The sequence below is a fragment of the Nycticebus coucang genome, chromosome 12 (genome assembly GCF_027406575.1).
Source record: "Nycticebus coucang isolate mNycCou1 chromosome 12, mNycCou1.pri, whole genome shotgun sequence".
Lineage (NCBI taxonomy): Eukaryota > Metazoa > Chordata > Mammalia > Primates > Lorisidae > Nycticebus > Nycticebus coucang.
In genome coordinates this window covers 34,998,953-35,012,807 of record NC_069791.1, presented here as the reverse complement: position 1 = coordinate 35,012,807, position 13,855 = coordinate 34,998,953, and the positions used below count along the sequence as shown (strand labels likewise).

General features: G+C 39.7%; 1 protein-coding gene across 1 annotated transcript in view; it reads left to right on the top strand.

Annotated features, from left to right (window-relative positions):
* The window catches only part of IRAG2 (inositol 1,4,5-triphosphate receptor associated 2), a 97,833-nt gene that overhangs the window by 72,491 nt on the left and 11,487 nt on the right, over positions 1-13,855 (top strand). The window contains 5 exon segments of the mRNA XM_053554358.1: positions 31-101; positions 3,690-3,747; positions 6,146-6,209; positions 6,295-6,322; positions 6,585-6,725. Of these exon segments, the coding sequence (XP_053410333.1) occupies positions 31-101; positions 3,690-3,747; positions 6,146-6,209; positions 6,295-6,322; positions 6,585-6,725 (362 nt within the window).

Genomic DNA, 13,855 nt, shown 5'->3' with positions numbered 1-13,855 from the left:
ACTCTCTTGTATATTTTGTTTTTCTCATAGGCTCAAGTCTGGTTGATGAGAATATTGCATGCCGAGACTCTATGAATAAGGATAAAACTGTATTAAATATGGTAAGGAAATACATACATTTTAACACTAAAGGTAATGATACATTACAATGGTAGAGCTGTTTCTGCAAAGTACTCTTAAAAGTATTATCTCGTTTTAACATTTCAAAATATTATGAGATTCACAGAATTTAATTACATAAATATTTTATAGGCAAAGAAATTGAGGCCAAAGTGTTTCTGTGACTTGTGTGAGATTACACAATAGAGTCAGAGCCAGGACCTCCTGCCTCTACCTTGATTTTTTCATTCATTCATTTACTCACTGACTCAGTCTATTGGAAGCAAACAATGCATCTTTTAATAAAGGACTACTTAAACAAATGAATGTAGTAACAAAGTTGAATAAAACGTATCTATCCTGATAATATGTTGAATAAACAGATAATTACTCAATTAGAGTGTGATTTGAAAATGCTTGGTGTGGAAGGCCAGACAAGGTATCACGGAGGAGACACCATAATGATAGAGGTGCCATAGTAGTCTTGAAAGTTCTACAATTGTGTGGCAAAGCTTGAAAACATCGCACGGATAGCTATAAATGTTCACAGAAAAGAGTTGAATTTCTTTCTTTAAAGAGAAGAATCATTATTCTTCATTCATTATTATAATTCATTGCTGTCTGAATTAATAATTACCAAAGAGTGACTTACGGACTATGGATCCAATTCCAAGGTCCTTCAAATGTCTTTTTCATCTCCCTGTTGTACACGTGGACTTTCGTGTGTGTGTCTTATTACTGCTTTCCCCTCAGTGCATGAGCATTACCCTAACTAAGCCCATTTGGTTGCAAGAAACAGAGACCTGTGCGAGCTCACTCAAGAGGTGTTTATGGCAGGGATACACATGGGGCAATACGGTAGATAAAAATCTTACAGCATTTTGGTCTGAAAAGAGCAGAATGATTGAGTATGTGACTTGAGATGATCCTTGTGTTGTGATGTAGAGTCAACGTTTGGTGTCCATAGGAGATTGGTTCCTGGACTCCTGAAGATACCAAAATTAGCAGATACACAATTCCCTTACATCAAATGGTGTAATTATAACATATACAAATCCTCTTGTATACTTTAAATCATTTCTAAGTTACTTATAATACTTAATGTATAACATAATGTAAATGCTATGTAAACAGTTATTATTCTGTATTGTTTAGCGAATAATGGCAAGAAAAATCTATGCATGTTTAGTAATTCCATTGTTGGTTTGGGGTTGACTGAATCTGCAGATTTGAAATTTGAGGCTGCAGAGGGCTGACTGTATAGATGAAGTGTAAGGTTGGCTAGCACATGTGCTTAAAATGGTTGCCCCTTGTAAAAAATGAACAGAGGAAAATCCTTTAGTTTTTCATAATAGAATCTTCTGAGAAAAACTTCCTTCTCATCTCAAAAAAAATGTAGACATAAACACACTTTGAAAAATAATGAATTAGGCTCAGGGCCTATAGCACAACGGTTATGGCACCAGCCATGTACACCGGGGCTGGGTTCGAACCCGGCCAGGGCCAGCTAAGTAACAATGACAACTGCAACAACAACAAAATAGTTGGGTGTTACGGCGGGCACCTGTAGTCCCAGCTACTTGGGAGGCTGAGGAAAGAGAATCGCTTAAACCCAAGAGTTTGAGTTTGCTTTGAGCTGTGATGCCATGGCACTCTACCGAGGGGGACCTAGTGAGACTCTGTCTCAAAAAAAAAAAAAAAAAAAGATTAGAAAAATCTAGGAATGAAGGTGGTAAGATTGGTTAGGTTACCATGGTAATAATTCCACTGAGACGAAGGTAGCATGAATTTAGTGATGATGCAGAAAAGTAGACTAATTTGAATTATATTAGGAGGTAGAATTTGCAATAGATAGTGACATATTGGGATGTGGGAAAAGGTATATACTCAGGTTTATGGCTTAACATACAGGATGAATAGAATGACGGAGGAAGAGGGTAGAATGTGTAGGATAAAGTAAGTTTCAGGAAAGTCGAATTTCAGGTTGATGTGAGACATTGATAGTCTGCAAGGAGATTTTATATATAGCTATATTGCCAGAGTCACAGACTCATCCATGTGGCTTTTAAAAGCCAACACATTGTGAGTTATAACCAAAAAGCCCCAAGTGTGTGGATGCGACATGCTAAGGACCCTGGCAGGGAGGGAGGAGCCCTGAGGGCAATGGGGTCCTGATGGACAGCATCTAATAGAGAAGGTGAGGGTGGCGGAGATTGGGAGGGGGTTACTGCAGCATCACAGGAAGAAAAAAGGGAAGAAAACTCTCTAGGAGGAAGAGATTTATAGATCATTTTAGATGCTACAGTGAAGGTCAAGTATGATAAAGAACGAAAATGATCTATTGGGTTTGGCAGTAGGGAGTTCAATGATAACTGGTGAGAGCCCTTTTTTTGGAGTGTTGGGTGAAGGGGGTAAAGTAGTTAACTGATCACAGACGGGAGAGGAAGAATTCAAATTAGCAGCCGGGGACAACAACATCCCCCCGTGTGGTTGTGGAGGACAGGAGAAGAAAGTGCCATCACTGAGAAAGGTCACGAGATGGGGGAGGATTCAAAGAACTGGGGGTATTTAAACGTCCGTGGGAACAGCTCAATGTTTTGCCTGTACTATTGTATTTGTTACATTTTATTGAAACCTTAGTTTCAATGGTCTAAACATTGCATGACGTTATCAATGGCCCAACAAGGAAATTTGTCTTCTTAGACTTACTTTTTAATGGAAAAATGTCTTTGTTTTTCTAAATTTCTCCATGAACCTGAGCATGCTGAATAATTATTATCTTAAAAGCCTTATATACCCAAAGTTTTCCCATACTCATATGGAGTAAAACCTGGTGCAACGCAGGCTTAGCAGCTATTTTGCCACAGTTACTCCAAAGACCCACCTAGATAAGCCACCTGCCTGGCCCTGCAGTCCCTCCCTTTCCTCTTCATCCGTCCACGCCCACTTCTCCACGGAGCTCCAGCATGTTCCTTCCCTGCAGAGACTCACCACTTCTCAGGCCTAGCTCCTCTCTACGTCCTATTTAGAGCCCTCACATATCTGTATATCATTTCTTTGGCAGTTAATCCCAGTTTGTATTGCTGTAATGTCTCACATTGTGGTTTTTGTATATTTATGTCCTTTTTTCCCTTCCACTAGATTGGAAGCCTCCTTTGGACCAGTGTCCTTTTTCTTCTCTTTTTTTTTTTTTTTTAGAGACAGAGTTTCACTCCGTTGCTCTCCATAGAGTGCTGTGGCGTTATAGCTCACAGCAACCTCCAGTTCTTGGGCTTAGGTGATTCTCTTGCCTCAGCCTCCCGAGTAGCTGGGACTACAGGCGCCCGCCACAACGCCCGGCTATTTTTATGTTGTTGTTGCAGTTTGGCCGGGGCCGGGTTTGAACCCGCCACCCTTGGTATATGGGGCCGGCACCCTACCCACTGAGCCACAGGCGCTGCCCTCTCCTTTTCTTCTTAACCCCCTACTAGTACAGTTCCTTGCATACTATAAAGTGTTTTTCACAGAGTAGGGTTGGGGGAGGGTAGGAAGTTGGCAAATGATCATTTTTCCACTCTATGTATAGCAATAAAATCTCTTTCTAATTTTAGGAAGCTAAAGAGGAACCAGAAACAATAGCAGGGCATAAAAAGGAATGTCCTTCAGGAGGTAAGCCATGTTCTCTTTCAACCCCCACGGGAACTCTCGTCCCCTGATATTTTTGTGAGTGGAATCTTTGAGTGGAGATGTGTCACCTACAAATTCTGCATCTCTGAATAAGATCAGCTAATAGCACTGATTCTTGATTCCCTTTGTATCATTTTTTAAAAGTCACATTTACATAATAAAAAATGATTAAAAAAGAAAAAGTCAGCTCAGAGCCCGTAGCTCAGCAGGTGGGGCACCAGCCACATACACTGGAGCTGGCAAGTTTGAATCCAGCCTGGGCCTGCCAAACAACAATGACAACTGTAACGAAAAAGTAGCTGGGCGTTGTGGTGGGCGCCTGTAGTCCCAGCTACTTGGGAGGCTGAAGCAAGAGAATCACTTAAACCCAAGAGTTTGAGGTTGCTGTGAGCTGTGATGCCATGGCACTCTGCCCAAGGCAACAGCCTGAGACTCCATCTCAATTAAAAAAAAAAAAGTCACATTTACATTGTATTGGCTGTTGGAGCTGAGAAACCTTGTTATAACTGTGTCTGTTGTGAACCAAGCTGACGTGACAAGTAAATTCTAAGCTCTACTTTGAGTTCTTTTGCGGTATTCTCTCTAAAAGTAAGTTGGCCAACATTTATAGAGTAAATGCTAACATGCTTCCCTCCTTAGCCTGCCTGCCTTAGGATGGAACAGTGGCTGGAGTTCAGACCGTGCAGTCTCCTAGATGCTAGACTGGATCAGTCTGTGATTAGTTATGCGATCTTGGAAAGTTGTTTAACCTGAAGTCGCAGTTTTCTCCTCTGAAAAATTAGAATGAGAAGTTTAAAAAAGTACACTTAATTTGGAATAGACTGTATGCTGAATACTCGGCCAAATTCTTTAGGGGCATAGTTTTATTTAGCCCTCCAAATACTACGTGAGGTTGGTAAACTGTGCTTCAGTTGTTTAGCTGTAAAATGTGGACAATGACAGTATCTGCTATAGGAGCTTTGCAGTGAAGATAAATTATTATGGATGAGGCACTTAGAAAAGTGACTGGAGCAGAAGTTCTTATAAAAGGTAGCTGCGATAGACTGGTGTGGTGGCTCACGCCTATGATCCTAACACTCTAGGAGGCCGAGGCAGGCAGATTGCCTGAGCTCAGGAGCTTGAAACCAGAGCGAGACCCCCAGCCAGAGCGAGACCCCCATCTCTAAAAATAGCCAGTGTTGTAACAGGTGCCTGTAGTCCCAGCTACTCAGAAGGGTGAGACAAGAGGATCTCTTGAGCCCAAGAGTTTGAGGTTGCTGTGAGCTATGACACCATAGCACTCTATCAAGGATGACAAAGTGAGACTCTGTCTAAAAAAAAAAAGTTAGCAACTCTATAAAAATAATATCAGCCTTATTTTGTAGATGGCTCAATGAGGGTGTGGCTTGTTTAAGACAGGATAGCTTTAAGAGCCAAACTCAGATTTATTAATTTATAGGTTTTATTTCAAAATATTAAGAGGTAAAAATATTCTTATTACATGGGTGAATTGTATAATGCTGAAGTCAAGGCTAAAGTTCAGATTGAAACCAAGTTTGTTTAACTTTACATCCAAGCTCTTAATAGCTAATATATTGTCCTTAACAAAGTTCTCAAAGAAAATCACGATACATATTTTATTTTATTATATTTTTGAGACAGAGTAGAGGTAGAGTGCCATGGTGTCATAGCTTATAGCAACCTCAAACTCTTGGGCTCTAGCAATCCTCCTGCCTCCGCCTCCAGAGTAGCCTGATACAATGCCCAGCTATTTTTTTTTTTTTTTTTTTTTTTTAGCGATGAGGTGTTGCTCTAGCTGGGGCTGGTCTCAAAGTCCTGAGCTGAAGCAATCCACCCACCTTGGCCTCCCAGAGTTCTGGGATTGTGTAAAGAGCTCTGTTCTGGGCCTGGCATATAGTAAGCCTGTGGTTGACGCTATGTTTATTGTTGCCATTATTGTTATTACTGCTATTATTATTGCTACTACTATTATTGACAACTACTCTTTCTGCTGCAGCTGCGGCTGCTACTGCTATTAATGCAGCAAAGAGGGGCCCAAATGCCAGAAGAAGGAGGCATGTAGCCAGTGGGTCAAATATAAATAAATGTTCAAATGCAAAGAGAACAAATTGGGCTGTCTCTTGATTGTGAGACATCTTGAAGATTCAAAGACTATTCACATGCTGAAGCATGAGCCAACGATTTCAATGTCATTGTGATCCCAAAAGCCCAGCATAATATTGTCTTCTAATTCAAACACATTATTAGCTGGCTGTCATTTCAGACATATTTAGATGAAATGCCTTTGATTAGTGGAGATACGACATAACAATGTTTAATGAGATGTGCTTTTAAATGTTAAGACTTCTTAACCAAATAATATCATACTGTCTTTTAATAGACGCTGCCGTTGCCCCTCTTCCCGTAACCACTGTGAAATCGGTTAACTTTAGACAGAGTGACCAGTAAGTGATTCTTCACCCAGCATGTCAACATGATTTATTTTTCTGTTGCATTCTATTTGAGTAAGTTCTTTGTCTCATCCCACAGCACTTCTGCTAATGAGAAGGAGGTAGAGGTGAGTTTAAAGCACCTGTTTTTTTTGTTTTCTTTTTTAAAAAGTGCTTGAGACCTGCTGCAGTTGCTTTGTGCTTTTGCCCGAGCTGTCATAGCTTGGTGTCTGTGTGGCTTGGCAGTGCGTGAGTGCAGAGGAAGCCTGTGTATGTCAATACAGCGTCACGGGGAGGACAAGCACATGCCTCCCTGTACTCTGGTAGGAAGCTGAAATACTCGACCACGCCTAATTTTCTCTCCAAACCCTCTCGTTATTTTGGCAACAGGCAGAATTTCTCAGATTATCTTTGGGATTTAAGTGTGACTGGTTTACATTGGAGAAAAGAGTGAAACTTGAAGAGAGGTCCCGTGATTTGGCTGAAGACAACTTGAAGAAAGAGATCACTAACTGTTTAAAGCTATTGGAGGTGAGAACCAGAACATGAGGGGTCTAAACACGGTAGTCACGGTTTTCGTAATGTTTTCACAATTACGTATGAATTTACACGTATGACCCAAACCCATACCAGGCACCCAGACTTTCATGACTCAAAAGTGAATTAAAGAAAGTAAAAATTCAGGATTAGACTGATCCCGAATTTACTAATAGGAGAATATCAGCAGTACAGCAAAACATGTCCTTTGAAGTAAGTTGTACGCGTCATCGGCCTTCTCTCTGGATTTCAGGCAGTAGAGTCATCTTGCAGAAAGTAGCAATAGGAGACCATATCAGTTTTAAGCCCCGTTGAAGAGAATCAAAGTCTATTTCCATTTATGATTAACGGAGGGAAGTGCACGCTGACTGATTCAGCCCTGCAGATGACAGGCAAGCCTGCCGTGAGGTGTGAGAAGAAAGGGGGTACAGAGGGGGCCAACCACTGTTACCCTTCCACACTGTGGCGTTGTCATGAATTCAGAGGTGAATCAGAAGATTAAAAGACGACATGTGGATGAAGAATTAAAGTTAAATTTAAATTTAAAATTGGGGAACTATATTCTGTTTTTATTGTGATAAAAATACAATAAAATTTAGTTCTTAACAGTTCACTGGTATAAGTTTATTTACATTGTTGCAAAACAGAGCTGTCAGCACTTTTCCTCTTTGGGGCCTGAAACTCTGCATGTTAACTCCCTCATTTTCAACTTACTCTGCTTCCTGACAAGCACCCAATCTCCTGTTACGAATTCGGCTGCTTTAGAGACTTCCCATCAGTGGATTCATACAGTATTTGCCTGTCTTTTGTAACTGGTTTATTTCACTTTAGCGTAATGTCTACAAGGCTTGTCTATATTATAGCCTGCAAAAGTGTTTCCAAGGCTGAATAATATTTTGTTGTGTAATGTAGCACATCACAGTCTCCCATGGTCATTCGGGTTGCTTCCAGTTATGGCTATTGTGAATAGTGCTATTAGAAATGTCTGGGTGGCGCCTGTGGCTCAAAGGAGTAGGGCACCGGCCCTATAGGCCAGAGGTGAGGGGTTCAAGCCTAGCCCTGGCCAAAAACTGAAGAAAAAAAAAAAAAGTCAATGTACAGATATCTCTTGGAGCCCGTGCTTTCAATTCTTTTTTTTTTTTTTTTTTTTTTTGACTTAAAACAACACACATTTATTCTCTTGTAGCTCTGGAGGTCAAGAGTCCAGGGCTTATGTTTTATGAGGCTAAAATCAAGGTGTTGGCAGACCTTCATTCCTTCCATTCTTTGCCTCTTCCAGCTTCTAGAGCAGGTATCCTCAAACTTTTTTTTTTTTTTTTTTTTATTGTTGGGGATTCATTGAGGGTACAATAAGCCAGTTACACTGATTGCAATTGTTAGGTAAAGTCCCTCTTGCAATCATGTCTTGCCCCCATAAAGTGTGACACACACTAAGGCCCCACCCTCCTCCCTCCATCCCTCTTTCTGCTTCCCCCCCATAACCATAATTGTCATTAATTGTCCTTATATCAAGATTGAGTACATAGGATTCATGCTTCTCCATTCTTGTGATGCTTTACTAAGAATAATGTCTTCCACTTCCATCCAGGTTAATACGAAGGATGTAAAGTCTCCATTTTTTTTAATAGCTGAATAGTATTCCATGGTATACATATACCACAGCTTGTTAATCCATTCCTGGGTTGGTGGGCATTTAGGCTGTTTCCACATTTTGGCAATGGTAAATTGAGCTGCCATAAACAGTCTAGTACAAGTGTCCTTATGATAAAAGGATTTTTTTCCTTCTGGGTAGATGCCCAGTAATGGGATTGCAGGATCGAATGGGAGGTCTAGGTTGAGTGCTTTGAGGTTTCTCCATACTTCCTTCCAGAAAGGTTGTACTAGTTTGCAGTCCCACCAGCAGTGTAAAAGTGTTCCCTTCTCTCCACATCCACGCCAGCATCTGCAGTTTTGAGATTTTGTGATGTGGGCCATTCTCACTGGGGTTAGATGATATCTGAGGGTTGTTTTGATTTGCATTTCTCTAATATATAGAGATGATGAACATTTTTTCATATGTTTGTTAGCCATTCGTCTGTCATCTTTAGAGAAAGTTCTATTCATGTCTCTTGCCCATTGATATAAGGGATTGTTGGCTTTTTTCATGTGGATTAATTTGAGTTCTCTATAGATCCTGGTTATCAAGCATTTGTCTGATTGAAAATATGCAAATATCCTTTCCCATTGTGTAGGTTGTCTCTTTGCTTTGGTTATTGTGTCCTTAGCTGTACAGAAGCTTTTCAGTTTAATGAAGTCCCATTTGTTTATTTTTGATGTTGTTGCAATTGCCATGGCAGTCTTCTTCATGAAGTCTTCCCCCAGGCCAATATCTTCCAGTGTTTTTCCTATGCTTTCTTTGAGGATTTTTATTGTTTCATGCCTTAAATTTAAGTCCTTTATCCATCTTGAATCAATTTTTGTGAGTGGGGAAAGGTGTGGGTCCAGTTTCAGTCTTTTACATGTAGACATCCAGTTCTCCCAACACCATTTATTGAATAGGGAGTGTTTCCCCCAAGGTAAGTTCTTGTTTGGTTTATCAAAGATTAGGTGGTTGTACGTGCTTTCAATTCTTATGGGTATATAGGTATCCAGAAGTGGAATTGCTGGATGAGATGGTAATTCTGTTTTTAATTTTTTGAGGAGCAACCATACTGTTTTCCATAGCAGCTACACTATTTCCCATTGCCACCAACAGTGCATGTGGTTTTATAGTAGCCATCCTCATGGGCGTGAGATGATATCTCACTGTGGTTTTGGTTTGCATTTCTCTGGTGGTTACTAATGTTGCACATCTTTTCATATATTTGTTGATCATTTGTATCTCTTCTTTGGAAAAAAGATCTATTCAAGTCTTTTGCCAAATTTTTTTTTTTTTTTTTTTTTTTTTTGCAGTTTTTGGCTGGGGCTGGGTTTGAACCTGCCACCTCCGGCATATGGGGCTGGCACCCTACTCCTTTGAGCCACAGGCGCCGCCCTCTTTTGCCTATTTTTTAATTGAGTTATTTGGAATTGTTTTGTTGAGTTGAAGTTCTTTATATATTCTGCATTATGAACCCATTAGTTATATGATTTCCAAAGACATGTAATTACTCCCATTTTGTAGGTTGACTTTTCACTAAGTTAATTGGGTTCTTTGCACAAAAACTTGGAAGTTGGATGTAATTCCACTTTGTTTTCACTTTCGTTGCCTGTTCTTTAGGCGTCATATCTAAGAAATCATCACCAAATCTAGTGTTCTGAAGATTTACCCCGGAGTTTCCTTCTGGGAGTTTTAGGTTTGGGGATTTACTTTTAGGCATCTAATCCACATTGAGTTAATTTTTGTATATGGTATAAGAGTCCAACTTCATTCTTTTGCATGTGGATATCCAGGTTTCTTAGTACCATTTTGTTGAAGAGACCATCCTTTCCCCCATTGTGTATTCTTAGCACCCTTGTAAAGGTCATTTGACTGTATATATGAGTATCTTTTTTCTGCATGCTCTATTTCATTGGTCTACATGTTTGTTGTTATGCCAGTACCATACTGTTTTATTTAGTGAAGCATTATGATATACTTTGAAATCAGGAAGTGTAAGTCCTCCAACTTTGTTTTCTTTTTTCTGAGTTGTTTTGACTATTCAGGATCATTTTAGATTCCATATGAATTTTAGGATAAATTTTTCTTTTTTCTTTTTTTTTGTAGAGACAGAGTCTCACTGTAACACCCTTGGGTAGAGTGCCGTGGCATCACACGGCTCACAGCAACCTCTAACTCTCGGGCTTACGTGATTCTCTTGCCTCAGCCTCCCGAGCAGCTGGGACTACAGGCGCCTGCCACAACGCCTGGCTATTTTTTTTTTTTTTGTTGCAGTTTGGCCAGGGCTGGGTTTGAACCCGCCACCCTCGGCATATGGGGCCGGCGCCCTATTCACTGAGCCACAGGCACTGCCCAGGATAAATTTTTCTATTTCTGAAAAAAAATGCCATTGGAATTTTGATAGAGATTGCACTGAATCTGCAGATTGCTTTGGGTAGTAAGGACATCTGAACAAAATTAGGTCTACCAATCCATGAACACAGATCTTTCCATTTATTTGTAGTACCTTTAACTTCTTTTATTTTTTTGGTCGTGGCTGGGTTTGAACCCATCACCTCTGGCATATGGGGCTGGTGCCCTACTCCTTTAAGCCACAGGCACTACCCACTTTTTTTTTTTTTTTGAGACAGAGTCTCACTCTGTCACCCCAGCTACGGTGCCATGGTGTCAGCCTAGCTCATAGCAACCTCAAACTCCTGGGTTCAAGTGATCCTCCTGCCTCAGCCTCCCCAGTGGCTAGGACTGCAGGTGTCTACCACAATGATGGCTCATTTTTCTATTTTTAATAGAGATAGGGTATCACTCTTTCTCAGGCTGGTCTCAAAGGGCAGAGCTCAACTGATCCTTCCATCTCAGTTTCCCAGAGTAGTAGGATTTCAGATATGAGCCATTGTGCATGGCCTGATTCTGAAGTATTTTCTTCTTTTTCATACTATTGTAAGTAAAACTGTTTTCTTAATTTCCTTTTGAAAATGATCAGTATATAAAAACACAACTATGTGTTAATTTTGTGTCCTGCAATTTTGTCAAATGTGTTTATCCCAACAGATTTTTTTGTGGAATTTTTCGTGTTTGCTACATGTAAAAGTTCATGTCATCTGCAAATAGAGATAATTTTACTTCTTATTTTCTGATTCAGATGCCTTTTTATTCCTTTTCTTGCCTAATTGTTCTGGCTAGAACTTCTAGTTCTCAAAGTGGGCATCTTTTCCTTATTCCTGTCTTAGATGAAAAGCTTTCAGTCTTTCACCACTGACCATGATATTCACTGCAGGGTTTTCATTTTTATTTTTTAAATTTTTTTCTTAACAATTTTTTTATTAAATCATAACTGTGTATATTAATGCATTTATGGGGTACAATGTGCTGATTTTATATACAGTTTGGAATGCTTACATCAAACTGGTTAACATAGCCTTCACCTCACTTATTGTGTTAAGACATTTATACTTTACTCTCAATAGATTTGACATGTACCCTTGTAATATGCACCATAGGTGAGGTCCCATGGATTACTCTCTCTCTCCACTCAGTCTCCCCCTTTCCCTCCCCTCCCCCTCCTATTCTCACCTTCATCCTGGGCTATAGTTGTGTTTTATCTCTCATATGAAAGTATGGTTGATTATATACTGGTTTCATAATAGTACTGAGTACATTGGATACTTTTTCTTCCATTCTTTTCTTTTTTTTTTTTTTTTTTTTTTTATTTTTTTCTTCCATTCTTGAGATACTTACTAAGAAGACTATGTTCCAGGATTTTTCTTGAGGTAATTTTCTTCTGGTCCTGGTTTCATGTGTGTGTGTTTTTAAATCACAAAAGGATGTTGAATCGTATCACATGCTTTTTCTGCTTGGATGGACATGATCGTGTGGTTTTTGTCCTTTTTGTTAACATGACGTAGATAATACATTAATTGATTTTCATGTTTTGAACCATTCTTGCATTTTAGAAATAACTTTGACTTGCTGTATATAATCATTTAATGGGCTATTGATTCAGTTTATTAGCATTTTGTTGAGATTTTTAAATCAATACTTACAGAGATATTGGACTGCAGTTTTCTTTTCTTTTTTGATACAGAGTTTCAGTATGTCGCCCTCGGTAGAGCGCTGTGGCATCACAGCTCACAGCAACCTCAAACTCTTGTGCTTAAGTGATTCTCTTGCCTCAGCCTCCCAAGTAGCTGGGACTACAGGTTCCCACCACAATGCCTGGCTATTTTTTGTTGCAGTTGTCATTGTTGTTTGGCAGGCCCAGGCTGGATTCGAATCTGCCAACTTCAGTGTATGTGGCTGGTGCCTTAACCACTGTGCTATGGGCGCTGAGCCAGGACTGTAGTTTTCTTTTCACATGCATTGGCTTTGGTATTAACATAATGTGGGCCACATAGAATGAGCTTGGAAGTGTTTTCTTTTCTTTAATTTTTTAGAAGAGTTTTAGGAGGATTGGCATTAATTCTTTTATAAATGTTTGGTGAAGTTCCCCAGGGAAGCTGTTCAGTCATGGGCTTTTCTATGTCTGGAGGTTTTTGATTACTGAGTCAATATCTTTACTGGTTATAGGTTTACTTAGATTTTCTATTTCTTCATGATTCAAGTTTGGTTAACCATATTCTGTTTTATTAACAACTGACCTCTGCCTGTCCCTTCCCAACGGGAGGTGGTTATTTAAACTGCTGTAAGAAATTGCGTGTCTGACCATTGCCATTCTAGTTGGTTATCAACTCTCTGAACACAGCCTGTCATGTCTGCTTCCCAAGTGGCTGCTCTTCACTGAGCACCAACTGCACGACAAGCAATTGGCGTCTCCTATTACAATCTTCCCGGAGGAGAATGTCATTGTCTCCACCTGACCAACGAGGAAACAACAAATCAGACAGGTTGACATTTTAACGTTTCTAGAATTATGACACAATTACAATCAGTGGTGCCTAATGGTTTTATAGGCAACACTTTTTAAAAATTATACACAAAATAATGGCACTTCTTACAATTTATAATGTTTTAGATTTGGGTGAGACTAAGAAATTTACTCACAATCACACAGCTAACGAATGATGTGCAAAATCTTGTTTGCTTCCAAATCTGCTGTTCTCTTAATTCCGTCTGTAACTTAGTAAGAAAAATGGTCCTTCATCAGGAAGGACATCATCTTGTCCTTGGTTTAGGAGGAATATTCACAAGGGAATGAATGCATACTACCCTGTCCAGCCCAATCCACGTCACCAAACATTTATAAATACCAAGGTTGATACCTTAGAATCCGTGGAAGAGCAGTGTGTGTAGCAGTCAGATATTCCTGATTCCTGCATGTTTGGTCACTCTTCTCAAAATTTCAACTTATTTCCCGTAAATGATACATTCATTTATAAGCATGAATCTCTTTACCATTACGAGTTGATGGTAGAATTATAGAAGCAAGAAGTGAGTGCTCATGAGGAAATTTGGGACATAAAGAAAGAAGGGATCAAGAATAGACATAAAAGGTTTGTGACCATCTGTATAT